At 54.4% G+C, this 17,463-nt stretch overlaps 3 protein-coding genes across 3 annotated transcripts in view; 2 read left to right on the forward strand and 1 right to left on the reverse strand.

Annotated features, from left to right (window-relative positions):
- Positions 1-11,136, reverse strand: part of CSUI_000865 (camp-dependent protein kinase regulatory) — a 35,582-nt gene extending 24,446 nt beyond the window's left edge. Inside the window, exons 1-8 of the mRNA XM_068061072.1 lie at positions 9,522-11,136; positions 8,381-8,444; positions 6,989-7,524; positions 5,763-5,922; positions 4,931-5,020; positions 4,199-4,391; positions 3,676-3,734; positions 1-1,604 (exon numbers count right to left, since the gene is read on the reverse strand). The exon at positions 1-1,604 is cut by the window's left edge and continues 665 nt beyond it. Of these exons, the coding sequence (XP_067926946.1) occupies positions 1-1,604; positions 3,676-3,734; positions 4,199-4,391; positions 4,931-5,020; positions 5,763-5,922; positions 6,989-7,524; positions 8,381-8,444; positions 9,522-9,685 (2,870 nt within the window). The 5' untranslated portion in view covers positions 9,686-11,136. The remainder of the gene's footprint in view (positions 1,605-3,675; positions 3,735-4,198; positions 4,392-4,930; positions 5,021-5,762; positions 5,923-6,988; positions 7,525-8,380; positions 8,445-9,521) is intronic.
- A 296-nt stretch (positions 11,137-11,432) lies between these two features.
- On the forward strand, positions 11,433-12,866 carry CSUI_000866 (uncharacterized protein). The gene is made up of 2 exons (XM_068061073.1): positions 11,433-11,890; positions 12,555-12,866. Exons 1-2 carry the CDS (start codon positions 11,642-11,644, stop codon positions 12,615-12,617), a joined length of 312 nt encoding a protein of 103 aa, XP_067926947.1. The 5' UTR covers positions 11,433-11,641; the 3' UTR covers positions 12,618-12,866.
- A 1,126-nt stretch (positions 12,867-13,992) lies between these two features.
- Positions 13,993-17,304, forward strand: CSUI_000867 (btb poz domain-containing; the record flags this gene model as incomplete). Its single annotated transcript, XM_068061074.1, has 7 exons — positions 13,993-14,184; positions 14,988-15,170; positions 15,429-15,885; positions 16,046-16,162; positions 16,444-16,547; positions 16,757-16,859; positions 17,090-17,304. 7 exons carry the CDS (start codon positions 13,993-13,995, stop codon positions 17,302-17,304), a joined length of 1,371 nt encoding a protein of 456 aa, XP_067926948.1.
- Between the last annotated feature and the right edge of the window lie 159 nt (positions 17,305-17,463).

A 17,463-nucleotide genomic window follows, 5' to 3' on the forward strand; every position in this document is an offset into this window, starting at 1 on the left:
TCTTCCTCCTCCTCTTCTAGCCTCTGCTTTCGTCTTCTTTCTTCTTCCTCCTCCTCTTGAAGCTTCTTCTGTCTTCTTCTCTCTGCTTCCTCCTCCTCCTCTAGCCTCTGCTTTCTTCTCTTTTCTTCCTCTTCGGCGAATCTCTGCTTCCGTTGTCTCTCTTCCTCCTCTTCCATCCTCCGCTTCCTTTTTCTCTCTTCCTCTTCGTCTTCCAACTTTTTCCGCCACCTCATCTCCTCTTCGTGTTCCTCTTGCCTCCGCCTGGCCTCACGTCTGGACTTCTCTTCTTCGTCTGCCCTGGCTAGCTCGGCTCTTCTTCTCTCTCTTTCTTCCTCTTCTTCACGAAGCAGTCTAGCCCGATCTTCCCTTCGCTTCTCTTCCTCCTCCTTCTCCCTCCTCCTCCTCTCTTCCCTAAGCTTTAAGTAGGCGTCTTCCTCTTCCTTCTGCGCTTCTCTCAAACGACGCAAGCGCTCCTCCTCCCTTGCCCAGTCCTCCCTCCTTCTTTTCTCTTCTTCCTCCATCCTCTGCCGCAAAACTTGTCGTTCATCTTCCAGCCTTCTTCGCATATCGTCTAGCTCCAGCTCGAGCCGTCGTTTCATGAGCTCTCTCTCCTCCCTGATCTTCGTTCTTGATAGCTCCTCATCCTCCTCCAGATTACGTGCAACCCGTTTGGTTTCTGCTCTCAAACGTTTCAGTTCGTCTTCGAGCTTTACCCTCTCCCGTATACGCTTCTCCTCCTCTAACGCACCCATTTCTCTGCGGTCGACCTCCTCCTTCACTTTTTCCTTCCTGTATTCCGACTTCTTCGCCTCCTCGGATTCTTGATTCCTCTTGTCTCGCGACTCTGCGCCAGTTGATTCCGCTGTTGCTCCCCTTTTCCTGTCCTTCGGACGCATTGCTTCCGCGAAAGCCGGGCAAATGCCGGCGCTGCTTCTCTGGCCCGCCAAGCGTCTAAGAAGCTGCACCTCCCTCACGAGTTGGCGATCGCGGTCTAAAAACCAGGCATCTTCGGGTAGTCGAACTCGAACGACTTCTGCCTCTTCTACGCTCTCATCGTCATCACTTTTAGCCTCCGCTCGCTCATCCTCACCGGACAGCGAACTGACTCCATCCCCACGTTTCTTCCCTTTTTTCGCTCCCTTCCCTTCTGCGTCTCCATCCCCTTCCTCCCAGAACTCCGCTTTGCTACTTATCTTCCCTCTGTCTTGGATACTGCGCGTGAGTTTTTTGACCTCGCGCTTCCGTATATCTGCGAGGACATTCTCAGTCCTCCGCGACACCAGTTCTCTGGCTATAGCCTTCTGAAGAGAGCCACTGTAAGCCTGCAAGTGTGGTGGATCCGCAACCGACTTGTCGCCCTGCACCAGCGCCTCATCCCGAAGTTCTTCCCTACGCGACCGAATCTCATCCAAAGCGCGGTGATACACCAACCTATCTGCAAGCACTTGACGAGCCACCAGCAAGCCTGAGTGATATATATTCCCAGCGGCAGCCGCAGCCAGGGTTGATACGGTATCTTCTGGTGGAATGCACTGCGCCGCAGACCGGCCCGCCGCCCATGCAGTAAGCCGGGCCGAACCTTCTTCAAGTGTTGTGTTATGCAGCTGGAAAGAGGTGCGAAGACGCGCAGAGATCACAAGAAAGCGGACGACGACGCAGACAGACGAAGCAACCGGAGAGCAAACAGCAGCAATCATCCGCGAAAGCGAGACAGGTCCGCGGTAGAGGCAAATACCCGCGCCAAGAAGCCGAGGGCGTTAGAAATCAACAAAAGCGAAAGAGCAGGCATGGAGAACACGTACATCACAAAGAAACGGACATAACAGAAGGGAGCCGAGTACCGAAAGCGTTTGCCGAGCAGAAAAACGCACGGAGAAAAGAATGGGGAAGATTTGTTAGCCGAAGACGTGAGACGGCGTTTTCATCACCGCGGCCGGAGAAGCAAGTAGCAGTATATCCGAGGCGAAAGGGCAGTGGCGAGAATGCATGCAACACACAGCAGTCACACACAAGCAACAAAGAAGACAGCTGACCAGGAGTTGACCAAATGCGCCGGAGGAGGTACAGGTGTATAAAGCGGCGTCTATAGATGTGTGACGTCTTTGCAGCTAATTCCACCGCTGCGATGTTGCCTACTTCCGTCTACTCATCGTTGGACTACAACTCGCCCGTCTGGAAGTCTTGGACAATCCTGAGTTGTCTCATCCATGCCTTCAACGTTATACTGAGTCTCTTGCGAAGACGAAAAGAAAGAAACTGTTGAGACAATACTGGCACAGCGGAAAAAACGTACCACTTGTTACACAAACGAAACGAGTGACAACCTTCTCACTAGCCCGAGAGTTCTATGTGCTTCCAACCGAGCCCCCAGCCAGCAATCAGAAAGGACGCAAATCAAAAACTCCGTGGAATGCCATTCCTCCGTCCAGGCAACACGGATCGAAAGGCTGCAGCCCCCTGCCCCCTCACTTCCCCTTCTTTAGCGCAAAAAGTGCAGTGATGGAGACACGGTCACGTAAAACAAGCACGCTGGCCCATACTTGGCTTCACCCCCTCGAGACTTGCACGTGACGACTCCTGGCTCCGTACAGACGCCGCGACGCAAGACACCCCCTCCCACGAGTTGTCGCGAGTCGTGTGCAACCGGAACAACTCCAACAGCAACCGTCTAAACCAGCTGCTTCTCCACCCTCCCGCTATGTGCGTAACACTCTTCACTGTTGGAGAACCCCACTGTAGCACGTAAGCGTACGGACATTGGACGAACGTACTGCGGCATGCCACAGTTTGCTCTAAACAGATTCAGGAACACTACAGAAGAAAAACATCCAGAGAAGTTCAAAAATCTGCATAGCAGAGCGACACTGCCAACTAGCGAGGGCAAAGACGGGAAGTAGCCCGGCACTTGAGGCAGAAAGACAAACGGCAGGTTCACACGCAAAGAAACGTACATGTTTCTTCTGAAAAACTTCCTCGAAGGAATACGAGTAACCATGTTAGTTTGCTAGAGTTACGTCTAGAAAGTACAGGCAGGCGTTCCGTCTCGGTCCTGTTTCTCGATAAACTAAGGACCCTCGGTCCTGGAGCAGTTAGCTCCGTACAGTCATCTCCGATTTACACCGCATACTGACAGACGCCCAGCCCACCGCACTGGCCGCCACCGAGCGCCACGTACGGCATGTAGTACGGCTTTTCTTGACAAGTAGATGTAACACAAAACCAGAGGAGACAATAGCCACACACGAACACGAGACTACGTCCCCCGTCCCGTCCCTTCCCAGCCATTCCCAACGTGCATACCGGGGCAGGTGAAGCCCATCCGGCACCTGCTTCCGGGTAGCACAGGAACACTCGAAGGTGTTGACCACACGACGGAGTGCCAGGACAGCTTTGCAGAGTGCAGAAGTAGTTGCAGCTCGACCACAAAACCGATTCGCACTAGCTGTTAACGAACCCCGAGCCATTATGCCTGCCTCATCGCCTCGAATAGGTGTTGCAGGACACAGTTCTCGTGGTGTGGATTCATGACGACAGAGAAGACCGGCTGCTAGAGCCACTTGGTAAGCTAGCATCTGAACTGGACGACACATCGCTTTCCGACGTAGGCGGGCTGAGGGCTCTCATTTTAGCGGCTCGGGCCCCTGCATCCAGCGCGAGAACTTCGCTTAGCCTAACCCGTAGATCTTTGACTTCTTTCTCCAAAGCCGCGACGCGAGACGAGTAGACCTCCAGCCCTGTGACGAGAGCACCCAAAAATCCGCGAAGGTGATTACAATCCCGAAGGTCTGTACCGGTGCTGCCCGTGACCCGCTGCCCGACAAACAGACCAGCTACCGTGCGGATACCGGTGGAGGTTCGTGCACTGAAGTGTACCCGTTACGCAAACGCAGAAAGATAAATACCTCAACTACGTTTTCAGCCATAAACATCGTTGTATAAACGCCAGCCGCAACGCGTCCCTCCCTCTACTGAGGAAAAACCCCCACAAGCGCACCGTGCCCAGATCCCCCCACCTGTCAGCTCAAACAACTGGTCTTCGCTCGACAGAATGATCGCAGGCAGCGCCGGTGTGTGGGACATGGCAGTGGCAAGTCTAAGCATCACGCGCTTCTCCTCAGGAGTAGGAAGCGGAGGCGCACGAGCTAGAAACCGGACAACTCGGAACTGCACTCGACGGAAGCGGGCTGACTGGACTCACTTTTCGCGTCAGCCTCGATCCGAGACCGCGCCTGCCTAAGCAATCGCAGTGATTCTCTCTCGGACCGAGTCATGCCTCCAACTTCGCGTTGGGCCGCTGCCTGCCCTGCTTGAAGAACTTCCCCGCGGAACAGATCACATCGCATACCGCTTGTTCGAGAAGCCACTGCAAGATCTGCGAGGTGATCCCGGAGCTGTGAACGCGCGAGACACAAGCGTGGAACCGGAGCTCTCCTTTTTTCCCAGCAAACGAGAACTTTCGCGAACAGAAATACACGCAGCCAGAAGAATACACTCGCACAGAGGCGCCCCTCAACCACTCCAGACACACAAGCAATCATTTTCTGGGAAGCGCAGGTCTTGATGGTTTGCGACGTCCATGGAGAAAGCTGGCATCGGACGACTTCATACACTTTTCAGCTGGACAGCATCGCTCGAGAAGAGCCCAGCGTTCCTGAAAGCCAGAATGTAGCACTTCGACTCACTGAGTGAAGTGATTGTAGACTACTCGGGAGCGACCTTCCACTCCAAAGCCAGTACGCGTCAGCAAGCGCAGGCACCTCTCCAGACCCAGAAAGTCATACAGTCTATGGCTTTTACATCGAGAGAAGTGGTGACGCTATTGACACGATTGAACACAACTTTGTCCGCTAGCCAGACGAGGTCACGCTGCCAATAAAAACAAACGCTCTTCTGCTGAGAACGCGACACTACAACAGCGGCTGTCTCTTACTTCGCGCTGCATGGCACGTAGATTTGTTTGCCAGCTCCGAGAAATACTGCGTTCAAAGGCCAGTCGGCGCTCCAGTTCCGAGTTCACGTCCTACAAGTAAGCCAAACAAACAGACGGATACCAACGTTCAAGCATCACTGCAGCTCCCCGACGAGCCGAAGGTCCACACATATCTGGGTCCAGGTCGACGTGATGGACCAACCACAAAGCCAATAGGCCTTGGGTGCAAAAATACAGACTGAGAGAAGCATGCGTGTCACTATCAGTAGAGCCTTCACAGGCGACGTACGAATGCACACACAGACAGGCAGGAAAAACAAGAAAACGCACACCCAACCACTACGCATAAAACGCAACGTACGTAACGAAGAAGCAGTAGGGACAGCACTGCCGAACAACAGACGTCAAAACAAAGAAAACGTACAGGGAGAATTATTCGTCTCACTGACACATGCGTCTCCCCTTGTAGGGTAGAGGCACTTGTTATCCAGGACATACGGACGCGCGCGTGCAGCGGCTGAGAAACGGAGAGGCAAAGCTCATCACCGCCCCTGACGGGGGGAAAGAAAGTGACGTTGCGCAATGCCAAGTCGGTTTATCACGATGAACGTAGAAACCACCTCACCGCGCCCACCAACGCAAGTACAACGCCCTGAGCCCGAGCCATGTAGTGACAAGGGAGCAAGATGGCAGCGACCGTTCTGTCTGCCAGGAAGCACACGAACAGACGAAAATACTCAGAAGCCCGGAGATGTCCAAGCATATGGGCAAAGACTGAGTTCATTTAAGGAGAGACACACACTTTGTCAGCGTCTTGGTTGTCTAAGCGTACCTCTGCAAGAGCAAGGCGAGCGGATGTGTCCTGCAGTTGCGCATGGAGGCTTGAGGTGGGCACGTTGGCGGTGCAAGTTTCCACAAATTTCGCGCTCAAAAAAGGATCTCCCATAATCCGTGACTGAACCTCTGCCAGGCGCTGCCGGAGCGAGACAACCCTGCAAATAAACCACGCCGTCAATGACGTATCCTTTTCCGTGCCTACACTTGGCCAGCTAATGCACGCTCGTGCGACTACCTTGTGCCAAAGCAAAGAAAAAGAAGAATCGTGTACCGATGCATGATTCCCCTCACTGTTCATCTTTCTCTCGCAACCTCCCCAAAACGGAAACGGTCACAACGTAAGTGAAGCACAAGGGGTTACTCGGCTCGTGCGACGAGCCACGCAGTCGCCATGCCCGCGCCACGATCCGGGAGATCCAGTCAAGTCCTCCTTCTATGTCACGTGCTACGCATTCACCCCTCCGCAAGGCGTTCTGTACTGTGTGCGTCAGACCCCAGGCACGGCAATCCTGCGAACATACAAGGCGCTGATTTGGATGGCGGAAATCTGTGAGGCACACGCTACTTGGCGGCAACTTCATCCCTTTCTGAGAACTTCCGAGTCCCAGAAAGAGAAATCACCGCCTGTGCGTCAGAGGTCCTATGAATAAGGATTTTTATGTGTGACTGAACTGCCTTCCTTTTTCCACGGACTACAGTGTGTAGTGCAAAATCTCAGCAGAACAAGCAGCGCGAACCGGGGGCTGGTCACCATTACTATTTCGGCAGCAGCACGCTCCGCGGCTGCGCCGCCTGCAGTCCTTCCCCGTGCTCAGGAGGACGCGATTCAGGAACAAATACAGAGCATGCGAAAAAGAAAGAGATGTTCTGTGCTTAGCACAACGTCAGGCAAACGATGAGAGACGGATGGTGGCTCGGACGCTCCGTCCAGTGTTAGAAACGGAAGTCAAGGAAGCGGAACGGGAAATCGGCACTACCGGTGGCAGTTCCCCTGCCATTCCTACACCTACGCTCAACTGAAGTGCGCCCGACCTCGAGCTACACGCGGAACTAAGAGTTTCACTTCCGACACGTATGCGAACATACCGCCAAGCGTCGCACGAGAGCCACGTACACAGACGCACACACGCCAAACCGCCTCAGGCCAGGCACAAAACCGCAGCGCGACAGATCCCCTTGGAGGCCAGAAAAGTCGAAAGAAGTCGATAAATTTCTGCTTACTTCATAGAAAGTTCGTTTCTCTCGTCCTCGAGGACATTGACCTGCATCTGCCATACCCCTCTTTCGTAGCTTTGCAAGTTGTCGTCCAAAGAATCCATCAGCTCCTGAAGTTTCTCGGTGCACTGGCAGTGTTCGTCTGTCATTGCGTGGAGCCGCACGTGCTTGCCGTCTCTCAACCTTGCTCTCGGACGCCCGGGCTCGTCCTTGAGCTGTAACCTCATACTTCCTGGTATAGTGGTCTCGTCTGCGTCTGATCCCGCGTGAGAATCAGTTAACTCTAAAAACTTCTGCCTCTCAGGAGGCGTATACAGAGCGTCGGCCGCCAAGCTCCTTGTGAACTCTCTCTGCTCTTTCGCTCGGAGACCATCCGCAAGCATGGACAGACGCGTGTTCGCTCGAGCTTCCTCGCGATGGGCTTGCTGCAGCTTGACTTTCAAATACTTGTTTTCATCCACCAGATCGGTAAAATTCCCCGCCAAGCGAGGTCCATAGTGTCGCGCCAGGTTCCGAATCTCTGCCGCATCTGGATAACGATCCTGAGTGGCACAGACAGAAGCATGGGCGTGCAAGTCGATCTTGCGAGGAAGAGACGTACTGCGAGCTAGGCAGCCCTGTTTTCTCTCTATAGTTCTCCTACGTTCTGAACCGTGGACCCAAAAACGGACTCCGGCCTACAGTCGCGCAAGCCTAGGTGTGACCGCACGGGCACCCACAACGGCATACCACTCTATACACAGAGCGACCACCGGAATGGACCACTGACCTGCGTCGGCTTACGCATTGAAGAAAGTTCCATGGAGAAACAAAGGCAAACCCAAGACCGAAGCATCGCAGTCAATCAGGAAGGGTTTACCCGGTTCAGGATGGGCCATCAGTGTGGCATTCACTAGAGCACGCTTGATATTGGAGAAAGCTTTCTCCTGCTCGACTCCCCAGGTGAATCGAGCACCTGTAGCTAACAGCCGCTGCAGCGGTTCCGCTGTCCGTGCGTAGTCACGGATGAAACGGCGGTAATAACTACCGATACCCAGGAAGGATCGTACACCTTTCAGGTCCTTCGGGACAGGGAAGTCAACAATGGGTGCCGTCTTCGAAGGGTCTGGCCTTACTCCTTCTGCCGACACTAAGAATCCTNNCCTTCTGCCGCTGCCGTGCAGGATAGGCGTACGCCGTGAAACCGCTTTATACTGCAAGGGCAGCCACGTGAAACGTAGACGCCCAAATCTACGTGACGAAGTCAGACCGAAACAAGTTCCAAAGTCCTTCACTCTCAAAACGCAAGGCCCCGTGCCATCGGGGAACCCCCAACGATCACGGCTCGTCGCAAACAAGACCGAACACCGCATGAGCACGTTTTGTAAACAAGACAGAAATTCAGCGCGAGGACCATACCAGTTGTGACAACAAACGATTCTTCAAATCCGTGTTTTCCGCTTCCAGGAAATGATTCATCTTTCTGCAAAAAAACACACCAGAGAAGCTGGCAACACTTGTCCCCACAACTAGCCCTCCCTGACACACGCAGACGACTCAGAAACACCTCATTCAATCTCCTGCCGAAACCGGCACATCCTCTGTGTCTTGAATGTCAGAACGCTTGAACCCCGACACCGCTACTCAGTACAGAAATAAAAGACAGCCCTCGCCTCACCCACATCTGCAAGCGTCAGCCAAGCACGGCAGTGCCCTTACTCCCCCAGCCAACCGGGAAGGCGTGAGCACTGACGTACAACTAACTACTCTTCTGAGCTGCGACAGCCTTTTCTCTCCTTTCCCGATTACGGCTACTCTTAGACTTTCATTTTCAGCGGCCACCTGCCAAAGCCACATCCAAACCATCACCTACAGAGCACGTGGACAGTGTTGACCTTTACGCAGAAAGTTGGAGGAGTTTCCGTCTTTCAGGAGACGCTACTCGTTTCGCCGAACCGCGAAGCAGACGAACACAAACAGGACCTGCTTTTCACCACACATATGTATAGGCAGTGAAAAAGAATATGTACGGCCATCCGAAAACACAAAAAACTACACTCCCCTGTCCCCCAAGAAGAAGGCGCCGGGGCGCGGGGCTTGCCAGCCGCGCGACTGTTTGGTACGAGTTTTCTCGCGGTCCCAAATCCCCGAGGATGAACGAACTGCAAGTCCAAACCTCAGACGTTGCCCACCAGACGTCTGAGGTTCTGAACTTGCACGGAACATACCGTTCCCGCGAAATCCGTTTTAAACTAGGCCACAGCCCAACGCTCTGACACCAGGAATGGCTGCCCCTTACGACAAACACCTGCACTCGTGTCCCGGTGCCCACACTTCAAAAATACGCGACTACGGAACAAAGGGACTCAAGCCAAGCGTCTCGCCCGCTTGACGCTCTGTGCCTGAACAGGTTTAGGGAAAAACTCCTAATCCGAGCGGCGTTGTCCCTGTCCTCAACCGAGCCCCCAGGTCCATTCCACCCACATACGTATGCACCGACAGAAAGACAGCCAAAAGTCGTAAGTGCGCAAGCTAGAGAGACACCGGAATACATGCTTACTTGAGTTTCACCAGATGGCTGTGCATTTCAGCAAGGTCCTCTTTTAGCCGAAGTTCCTTGGCACGGTCTCTTTCTTGCTCGGAAGACCACCGCAGGTCCATTTCGTCTGGGTATGTAGACCCCTCCCAGACAGGTGGAGAGCCTCGCGAGACGCGTATGTCCATTGCGTCCGACGTTCTGTATATGCTCAAATCAGTAACAGCTGTCTAGAGTGTCATGCAGACCGGGCGCTGCACGTGGAAGGCCCCTGTACGTAATAGGTCCAATACGCCATCCGAGTCCAGAAAGGGTGACCTGCCTGGGATTCCCAAACATAACAAACTCACACGATGCTCGACACGTGAGACGTAGCGTACGCGGCTTTCTGGCATCACTCGGCGGAGGGAAAGGCGTGTCAGCTACAAGGAGCCGGAGGAACGTCAGGAAAAGAAGAAAACCCTTTACCACCACCAGATGGAGAAAACGAGAAGCTTGTCCTCTCGCGGCCCCTGTCACCAGAAATGGCACGGTGCCGACACCTGCTGCGACGCCGGCCTGGACAGCTCTTCGCGTTGAAAGAAATGCAGACACAGGGCAGAGTGCCCGCGTGGTGAAGGAGTGAATGGCCGTAACTGCGGTGCGGGTGTCGGGAGCGCAGTTGAGTAGAATAGCCTGCCACTTCTCTCCCTAGACGGTAGCCAAATGTGTTAATACAAAAGGCCTGACTGCTGAAGCGATGCGGTAAACCCGACACAAAGTGATGTCGCTTAAAACACTTCGCGCAGCATCGGAAACACGGATAAAGCAGAAAGAATGGCGGCGCTGCTCAGCACCAAAAGAATGGAAAAAAAACAAAGGGCCCGGGATAGCTGGGGAGTGAGTGGTCCGCAGAAAAGCACGGTGAATCGATACCCGAGAAGCCAACAAACGCTTCAGCCGCTAGGAAAAGACAAGCTCCCTGCGCAAATTGGCCGCTCATCTGAAGCCAGCGATGCCTCAGAAAAGTAGAGCAACCAAAATTCGGGAGAGACGGTTACGAACTGACCACAGACAGCTCCGCGAAAGACCTAAACCGGCTACGGCTAGAAAGCTGACAGCCGAACGAAAAACCTGTCGACACCCATGACACAAAGCAGGCGCGGCAGTCAACTGCCAAGGAATATGAAGACATACATGGAAAGCTGATACGGAAAAAACGAGACAAATCGGTAAAAGGGGAAGCGCCAAGGCCGAGTTCAGTTTTGCCACGGGGCCCGTTCCTCATTGAAAAGCTGCTCACTCGATCCGTCCCTCGACCGGCCAGCGACAAGCGAGTACATTTCGACCACCACAGGCCACAGCGTCCCGCTCCAAGCCCCGCGAAAATTCGGAAACAAAACGTATAAAGTACGCACAGAGAATTGAAAAGGGAAACTTGTGCGACCAGACCCAGTGAAAGATTTCAAATGGCCGCCACGTGATCACAGCGGCCGCGGTCATCAGCACGGCTTCCCTAGCGAGGTCGATGCTGTGGCGTTTCCTCGTCGCTGTTGAGTCTGACGACGCGGGCACAAGAAAAAGTAGTAGAAACATGTCGAAGACTATTATGTGGGGACACTTTTTTTTGAGTAGAGCCGCGACTGGAAACGAAGCTTCATTGCACTCGGGGCGAACGCTGTCGATACCTGCAACTCGCGCAGCTGACCAGATCGGGGCCCGCCATAGTAGAGCGCAGCGGGCTGTCAGGTACCCGTAGCACGGATGAGACACCTAGACCATCGACGGGAAGGGCTCGGTTAGTTATGTCGGTCAGGCAACACGCTGCCGAACGCGACGATACCAAAGAGGCTTTAGCCGCCTCCTGTCGATTCTTGCGGACTGAAAGCCGTACTCATTACAAATATGCAGCGCGATGTGGCTAGGAGGGGACTGTTGCGGCGTTTCACCCGGGAGAATGGCTGTCTCACTCGGGCCGAAGCAGCTCTGGGCACTAGTTGGGAAAGGGCAGACGTTTTAGCAACTCCTAGGTGTCTACCGTCGTTGTGTGACAGCAGCCCAGCTGACATTGGTTTCTGAGGTTTCAACCGCTGCTGGCAATTGCAGGCGTCAACATTAGTTGCCAGTGTCGCAGTGTCCGTGTGTGTTGAGCCCAGCAGAAGAGGATGTGGGGAGATGGGGAGACGGCAATACCAAACGATGAAGCTCATAGCGACGACCGAAAGGGAGATGCCGCGGAGGTAGTGGAGAGAGAGCTAGAAGAGGGGATCCGGCCGGCGGTCCTCAAGGCGCCGACTTGGACAAGCGAGAGCCCAAGCAAACCAAGGGACCGACCAACGGAGAACGAGGCACCGTCTTGGCGACGGCAAATCTTAGACACTCATATGCGTGCTGCGGTTGCCGAGGGGGCTCCGGTATCGCCCCTTCTACAGTTAATCCCTGATAACGTTGTGTCTGAAGAGGAGAGGTGCCGGAACTACCGGACTGCAGGCGGACGACGGCAACTCGCCCGGGGAAGGTCAGAGGATAGAGTCTGGCCCGGCTGCTCCGTCGGGAAAGGGAGGAAGGGAACAATGTAGAACGCGTAGACCATGTCTAACGGATAACATATATAATGCGTACGAGGATGTGACATACGAGTAACCTACAAGGATTCTCTTGGCTGGAGATACTGTAACCAAACGATGACTGGACGAGGAATGTTCACCGCGGACGGCAATACTCTCAATTTGAGAAAGCGTAGAACCGTGCAACGATTTAGCGGGTTTGCCAAGAAGGTGTTATAGTCTTAGCCTTTCACCAGAAAAGGAACCTTGGGCAGTGGCGAGAAGCAAGCGTTAGAGTGTTGAGTGCTTATGACTTCGTAAGGAAGCAGGAGGCAGACGCGTTAGCTTCACGCCTGGCTCGGCGACAGTAAACAGTCTTAGATTGCAGTTCTTGTTCAGAAGGGAAAAAAGCGTGGAGATGGGCGATACCGACTGACTGAACGAAAGGATAGCTTGGGCGTTCAGTGACGTGCCGAGTTGCGCGAGAAACCGATAAGAATCCGTGTCGTGTGTGTGTGTGTGTGCATCGAAGGCCAAGACGGACGAGAGACCAGTGGAGACACAGCTGGGTTTACAAAGTAAAAGTGAAGGGTGAATTTTTGATCTCTCTCCCCACCAACAGCCCGGATGGCCGGAAAAAGAAAACTAAGCGAAGAACCCGTCGTCCTGGCTAAATTCGCCGGGAACGACCGCCGATAACATAACGTGCTCGTGATCAGTCGCCTATCATCATCTGGTCTTTGTCGGCATGAATTTTAGCTCAGTTTCCCTTCTCTTCTGAGCTAAAACCTGATGAATCATCTCATCTATCGGAGAAATCAAGACCTGGTCCCGCTCCACCCGTGAACTCTACGACATGGCTGCCCCTCAGTATCAGGTCACTTGAGCTGCCGAGTGGACCTTGTTGGTTTCTATTGCGATAGCCGTCATGCATATGGAGTGCCTCGAGGGGCTAGGAGTTAGCAGGAAAGGAAAGCTGATCGCACCGCTCTACAGCCAGTTAGCTATTCGGCGACAGCAGCTCATCCTGAGCGCACACAAGCACTGACATCAATGTACGCTGCCCGGGCCCGGTAAGGGAAACAGCGCTGGCCAGCATTTGTGGTGTCGGAACTTGCAACAGATGCAGACTGTTGAGCCAGCGGGTGTTGACAACAATCAGGAATCACGGCACGATGTACACTGCGAGGAAGAACCCGGCCTAGTGTATGAACTTGCAGACTCCTGTTGGGCGTCCCTCCACAGACACTTCACCCATTCCAAAAGCTCCGGACACGCACTACCCAGGAGCCAACAAGAGCGGGGTTGACCGGCGGCCTACGCTGTTCTTGAGAACCCTCCAACCAGGACGTCGGCGAAAGCGCGCATGTGCAGCTGGTGTGCCGGGGCATGCACGGGGCCGCCGCACACTGAAATTGACATCTTCGCATAGAAAGGTCATACTATATTGAGGTGGGGTCTCGCCTACCGATCGTCATCTAGACGCACTAGCAACGCCTTTTGAGGCCTAGGCCTCCTGCCCTTCTCAGACTGACGACCGCCCTTGCCCGGCGCAACCCTGTCTCCCCTCCGGAAGCGCGAGAAGCGGTCCTGGAACCGTAGGCAAGTGATATTTCCGTCTCGTCCAGGGTTGCGCGCAGGCCTGCCTCAGATCAGGACCCACCTACATTAATGCCCTTAGAGTGTCGTTCTTTCTTTCAGCCAGCTTCACGTCCGCGTTTAGGGTTCAGGCTTCGGGGGCAGCATTCGGCAAAGATTTGGCGCTGTATCGGTGCCCCGCGCCGCTGTGCGTGCAACTAATTAACTGGTCGCAGAGGGCCTGCGCAGGCAACAAACTAGGAACTAAGACGCCGCAGGCCCTTTCAAAAAGGTTTGGAGACGCAGTTGTCGAGACCGCTTGGCGAGTGAAAGCTCTTTCTGTGTGTATTCTACGTCCGACCTGCCTCCTCCCTTGCCTATCACACACCGGAATGATGCATCCGCAGTCGGCCGGGGTAGTGGTGGGCGCCACACTTGAAGGTGGCACTCACCTCTCGTCGCGCCAAGCAAAACAAACCAACTCTCTTGCTCGTCTTCGCACATTTCAACAAAGTGTCTATCGGCTGCTGACCGACCCCGCTTTCGAGCCTCTCTTCGATGTTGTCATCGTAGCTGAGAACAAAGTATGTCTGCGCTGCTTGCCACCCCCACTGCCAGTCACTGTGCGGACAGATCAGGGAACTTCTCTGGAAACCAACATGAAGTTCGGAGACTTGGAAACAAGCCCGGAGAGCGCCCTGACCTAACTTCTATTTGTCTGCCGCCACGCTCGCAGTCAGTTGAAATGTTGTCAGTCAGCTGGCCACGGTCCACAGTGCACGTGTCGCAGAAGTTAGCACAGCACTTCGGTTCCGCTGCAGGTGACATCTCCAGCAGCGGGTTACCCCGGGCTCGGGACGACAGGACAGAAATTGAAGAGGCAGAGCACATCTGCGAGCGACAAAGCGACAGCGCCGGTTGTCTCCCTTCGACTACGTGCGAAAAGTATACGGCAGAGGGACTAAAAACTGAACCGGGAAGTGCTACTGTATATCGCACCTCGCCTTAAGTAGCAGGTCTGCCATCTCCTTCTGCGGCAGGAAGTCATGCCCTCCGTGCTAATTGCACTGCAGCGTTGTGTTTGGAGAGACGACATTGCCCAATTATTCCACCAGTCCAAATCAGGAAAGGAGTGTCCTGCTGCAGCTAGCGCTGAACGAGGTTGACACCATGAGAGTGGGGGCCTGTGTATGCCCCGACGCTAGCGGAGGCGCCGCTGACAGCCGTCCAGTCTATCTTTTACAAGCCTTGCTTCTTTTGTGCTGAAACCGGGGACCACCGACTGGGGGCTCAGTACCACTTCGGGGTGCGGCACTTGGGGGACCAGCTCCTTCTGCAAGGGAGCCTCTCAAAGCTGGTCTCTCTTCTATTCTGGGCGCTACTTCAGGAACTGAGGGCCCACCAGAGTGTTTTGGCCGCGTGCAGCGAGTATTTCAAGAGACTTTTTTGCGGCCCCGAAACAGCGAAGCGGATTGAATTTCAACAGAGATGGGTTGTCGTTCAGCACCTGATACGGTGCATGTACGGCGCAGATATCGAACCTGGGACTGATCCGGAAATCATTCTTGAAGTAAGTATACACCGTAGCTGCTGCCACTAGAAGTCTGCCCGGCCCGCTTGAGGAAGTGCCGCATGATGCTGTTTTCAGCAGGCCACCACCCGGTGGGTAGCCAGCGGAGAGCTTCAGCCCAACAACCAGGGGGTCTGGCGTAATCAGGCTGTCGGGATTCGGGGTGAAGGGGCAAGCGATGCGTGTGTGTCGCGACTGACAACTCGGGTGTGAGCACGGTCGAAGAATCCTTACTGGTCGGCGCCAGAAGACGCCCAGGCTACGTGTGTAACTGGGTTGCAGGTTTTAGCAGAGGCACGCAACCTGGAGGTCAACTGCCTGTCGGTCGAGGATTGCGTTTCGTTAATTGTGGACCAGCTCAGCGTAGTGAACTGCGCACGGGTCCTCACGCACGAGGAAGTCGCTCATCACAGGGAACTGTCACGACAAGTGTGTTCCTACATCGTGAAGCGCTTCTCTGACGTCGTGAGAAACCCAACATCCCGTCAGCAGTTACTTCAGATGCCCAGGAACCAGATCGTGTACATGATACGGGAGCTGTGTCGACGATGCGACACGAACCGCGACACGGACCTGATCGTTCGGTTCGTTGTCGACTGGTCCCAGTTTGAAACAGCGTGCGACTTACTGCGGGACTGCAAACTATGGGACTGGTCTCCAGAGCCCGGTGCTCTCTCCGTTTTCCGCGACGAAGATCAAAGCCTTCAGGCCGCAAGTAAGAGGTCTGCAGTAGAGCCCCTTTCAACCGCGAAGCAAGAAAGCGTCTGGCGTCGTCTGCTCCCCGCCGAGTTTGCGGTAGCCTTTCAGCGAGCTGCCGCGCACCATTGTTCACGGTGTCGCAGTCCTCGAGCATGCTTGCCGTGCTGCTGCTGCAGATCTCCCTCAGGCCGTTCAGTGGCGCATACCGAACCTTAGGGTGGCGATCCGGGAGCACCTGCCGATGAAGTATGTTGTCGGGACTTACTTCGACTGGTGTGTCAGGCTGGATCACGGTAGGCTGCCCCCCCTCCGACTAACAATGCACTGCTGCATCGAAGCGCTGCATGGCCGGTAAATTAGTGTTGCGGGTGAAACAGATTGACTCTTTGTCCTATAGCTCCCGCCCCATTCTGGGAACTGCTAGCGCTTTAGGCCGTTGTGGTCTTCCAGCTGTTCCGGCACCTTCTCGCTAGCTATACTATCTGTCTATCTCCGTGTGTGGGAACCCGATGCCACCCGTCTAGAAGAATCCGGAACTGATTTTCCTTGGCGTGGACACTTCTGCTGTGCTTAGGCGCCGAGAACAAACTCCGATTGGTATACGAGTCGGCTCTCGATCGCAACCCAGGACAGCCAGCGTGTATAAAGCGATTCCCCGCAGCTCTTTTCGCCTGGCAGGTGAGGTACCCCCTAGTGACATCATCCAGTACTGCAAGCCAGGGTTTCAGTGCGGACGCTTCCGCTTTTTCGGTGTTGGAGAACAAGTAAAACAGCAGTCATACTTGAGGAGGAAGCTCGTTACACTTTGTCCACCCCGGGTGCCGTACAATGAGATCCTATCCTCAGTTTGCGTGCGGTGATTTCCACTGCCGTTCGTGCGCCCCCAGGTGGTCTTCAGGGGCGAAGATGTTTTCAGGGAGCGGCCTGTTTTCATTTGCTTCCCCGAGCATGTTGCTTTGCACTGGTCCACGACTCTGCCCATTTCAACCGGTGAGTGTCGCTTACTGATCGAAGATTCAGTGACTCCCCCGAGCGCCGACCCCCATAAGTTATACTTGGAAACTGCCTCTGCCCACCAGCTGAGCGAAGATATACATCACGATCACCAGTACTTTGTCCGTGTCTCCCCGGCTTCCTATGGCGTGAACAGGGTTTCGCCACAAACAGGGCCCAGTTGGATTCCTGAATCAGCGCGCTGCCACACTCTGATGTGCTTGCAGCCGACGTTACCGATGGAGACAGCCTCACTATCATGGTTACAATGACGGAGATTCCTCTGGTATCTTTGATCCTGTACTATTTTTCCAACGACCTCAATCAGACGCTTGCCCACGAGGATATTCTCAACAGACTTCCGCATATCGAGTACCGTTGTTTGTCGTCTTACACGTTATTTCATGCCGCCCAGCCGCAGCCTCTGCCTCCGGCTATCTGAACTATGCTTCGTCTTCAACTATTGCTGCTTTACTGCTTCCTCTTCTTGAACACCGAAGCTCCTGCAGCTGCACGACCGAACGTGCGAGCCCGCAAAAAAAAAAAAATGGATAGTCAGTTATTGCCGTACGAGGAGGCCCGCTCCTTCGACGATAGCTTG

This window comes from Cystoisospora suis, assembly GCF_002600585.1.
Source record: "Cystoisospora suis strain Wien I chromosome Unknown contig_342, whole genome shotgun sequence".
Classification (NCBI taxonomy): domain Eukaryota; phylum Apicomplexa; class Conoidasida; order Eucoccidiorida; family Sarcocystidae; genus Cystoisospora; species Cystoisospora suis.

Bases quoted from the DNA above. Each gene is read 5' to 3' on its own strand.
- CSUI_000866 (XM_068061073.1), top strand. From the start codon at position 11,642: ATGTGGGGAGATGGGGAGACGGCAATACCAAACGATGAAGCTCATAGC. The intron at 11,891-12,554 runs GTATCGCCCCTT...TGTGCATCGAAG, and splicing joins CGGTTGCCGAGGGGGCTCCG to GCCAAGACGGACGAGAGACC.